This window comes from Vollenhovia emeryi, unplaced genomic scaffold (assembly GCF_000949405.1).
Source record: "Vollenhovia emeryi isolate VEMERY1.0 unplaced genomic scaffold, V.emery_V1.0 DF939730.1, whole genome shotgun sequence".
Taxonomy (NCBI): Eukaryota; Metazoa; Arthropoda; class Insecta; order Hymenoptera; family Formicidae; genus Vollenhovia; species Vollenhovia emeryi.
The window spans coordinates 2,866-4,378 of NW_011966636.1; the positions used below are offsets into that span (position 1 = coordinate 2,866).

At 53.8% G+C, this 1,513-nt stretch overlaps 1 protein-coding gene across 1 annotated transcript in view; it reads right to left on the reverse strand.

Annotated features, from left to right (window-relative positions):
• Positions 1–1,495: 1,495 nt before the first annotated feature.
• The window catches only part of LOC105556881 (uncharacterized protein K02A2.6-like), a 3,622-nt gene continuing 3,604 nt past the window's right edge, over positions 1,496–1,513 (reverse strand). Inside the window, exon 2 of the mRNA XM_012003992.1 lies at positions 1,496–1,505. Within this exon, the coding sequence (XP_011859382.1) occupies positions 1,496–1,505 (10 nt within the window). The remainder of the gene's footprint in view (positions 1,506–1,513) is intronic.

Sequence of the window (1,513 nt, forward strand, 5' to 3'; positions counted from 1 at the left end):
GACTCCTCCCGGGTGATGTCGGGGTCCGGCTGGGTGACACAACAATCAATGCGGCTGCTTTCGCTGATGACTTGCTGCTGTTCGCATCCACACCGACAGGCCTCCAACAACTAATCAATACAACGGTGGACTACCTGGCCGATTGCGGCATGTCGGTCAATACCACCAAAAGTATGACCATCAGCGTAGTAGCGAACGCACACACCAAAAAGACCATGGTGGACACCACGGCCGCCTTCCGGGCCTCAGGGGATCTCCTACCAGCCGTGGGCCGAGAAACAAGGTGGCGATACCTTGGCGTCTTCTTCACACTCGAAGGCCGAGCACGAGGACGCCCAGGAGAAATACTGAGGCCAATGTTGAACAACCTGAGCAAGGCGCCGCTGAAACCGCAACAGAGGCTCTTCGCCCTCCGCACAGTGGTGCTACCCAGACTTTACTACCAACTAGCACTGGGGGCAATCACAATCGGCACACTAAATAAAATAGACGCACTTGTACGGTCAGCAACAAGGAAATGGATAGCTCTGCCCCACGACACACCGGTGGCATACTTCCACGCCACAGTTAAAGACGGCGGCCTCGGAATCCCATCGGTGAGATGGTATGCACCACTCCACCGACGCGGAAGGATCATTGCGGCCAGAAGGACCCACTCTCAGCAAGGATTCAACGAATATGCTAACCAGGAAATAACCCAATGTAACAGAAGACTAACTGACCACGGCACGCTTCATAATACGATCGAGATGGTGAACGAACGATGGAAGGCAAGACTCCTAAACTCGGTGGACGGTTGCGGCCTCAGGAACTCCGAGAAGACCCCCCATCAACACCAATGGGTGGCAGACGGCAATATGCTCCTCTCCGGCAAGGACTACCTAAACTGTGTGAAACTCAGAATCGGAGCCATGCCGACCAAGTCGCGCTCAACAAGAGGTAGAACGGGGGATAGGAGATGCAGAGGCGGCTGCGCCGCACAAGAAACTCTGAACCACGTACTACAGCAGTGCCATAGAACGCACGCCCAAAGGATAAAACGTCACGACGCAATCCCAACCTACATGACGCGAAGACTTGGCAGAGGAGGATATAAGGTGCTTCTGGAGCCCCACTACAGAACCGCAGAGGGACTAAGAAAACCTGACATCGTAGCAACACTTGGGGAGACAGCGATCGTGGTAGACGCCCAAGTAGTCAGCGAACAAACAGACCTGAACAATGCCCACAAGAAAAAGGTGGAATACTACAGCCATCCATCCGTAATAGAAGCGATCAAACAGAAACATGGAGTCCGAAACGTCGTCGTGGGATCGGCCACCCTATCTTGGAGAGGAGTGTGGAGCTCGGAATCGGCGAAACATCTAAGATCCTTAGGCCTCATCACAACGGGAGATCTCAAAATTCTCGCAACCAGAGTCCTCATCGGCGGAATAGCTGAATACCGAGCCTTTAACGCCTCAACGATGCTCCTGGGTGGAAGAGTAGGAATAGGTTAGTTGGCCCTGTTAGG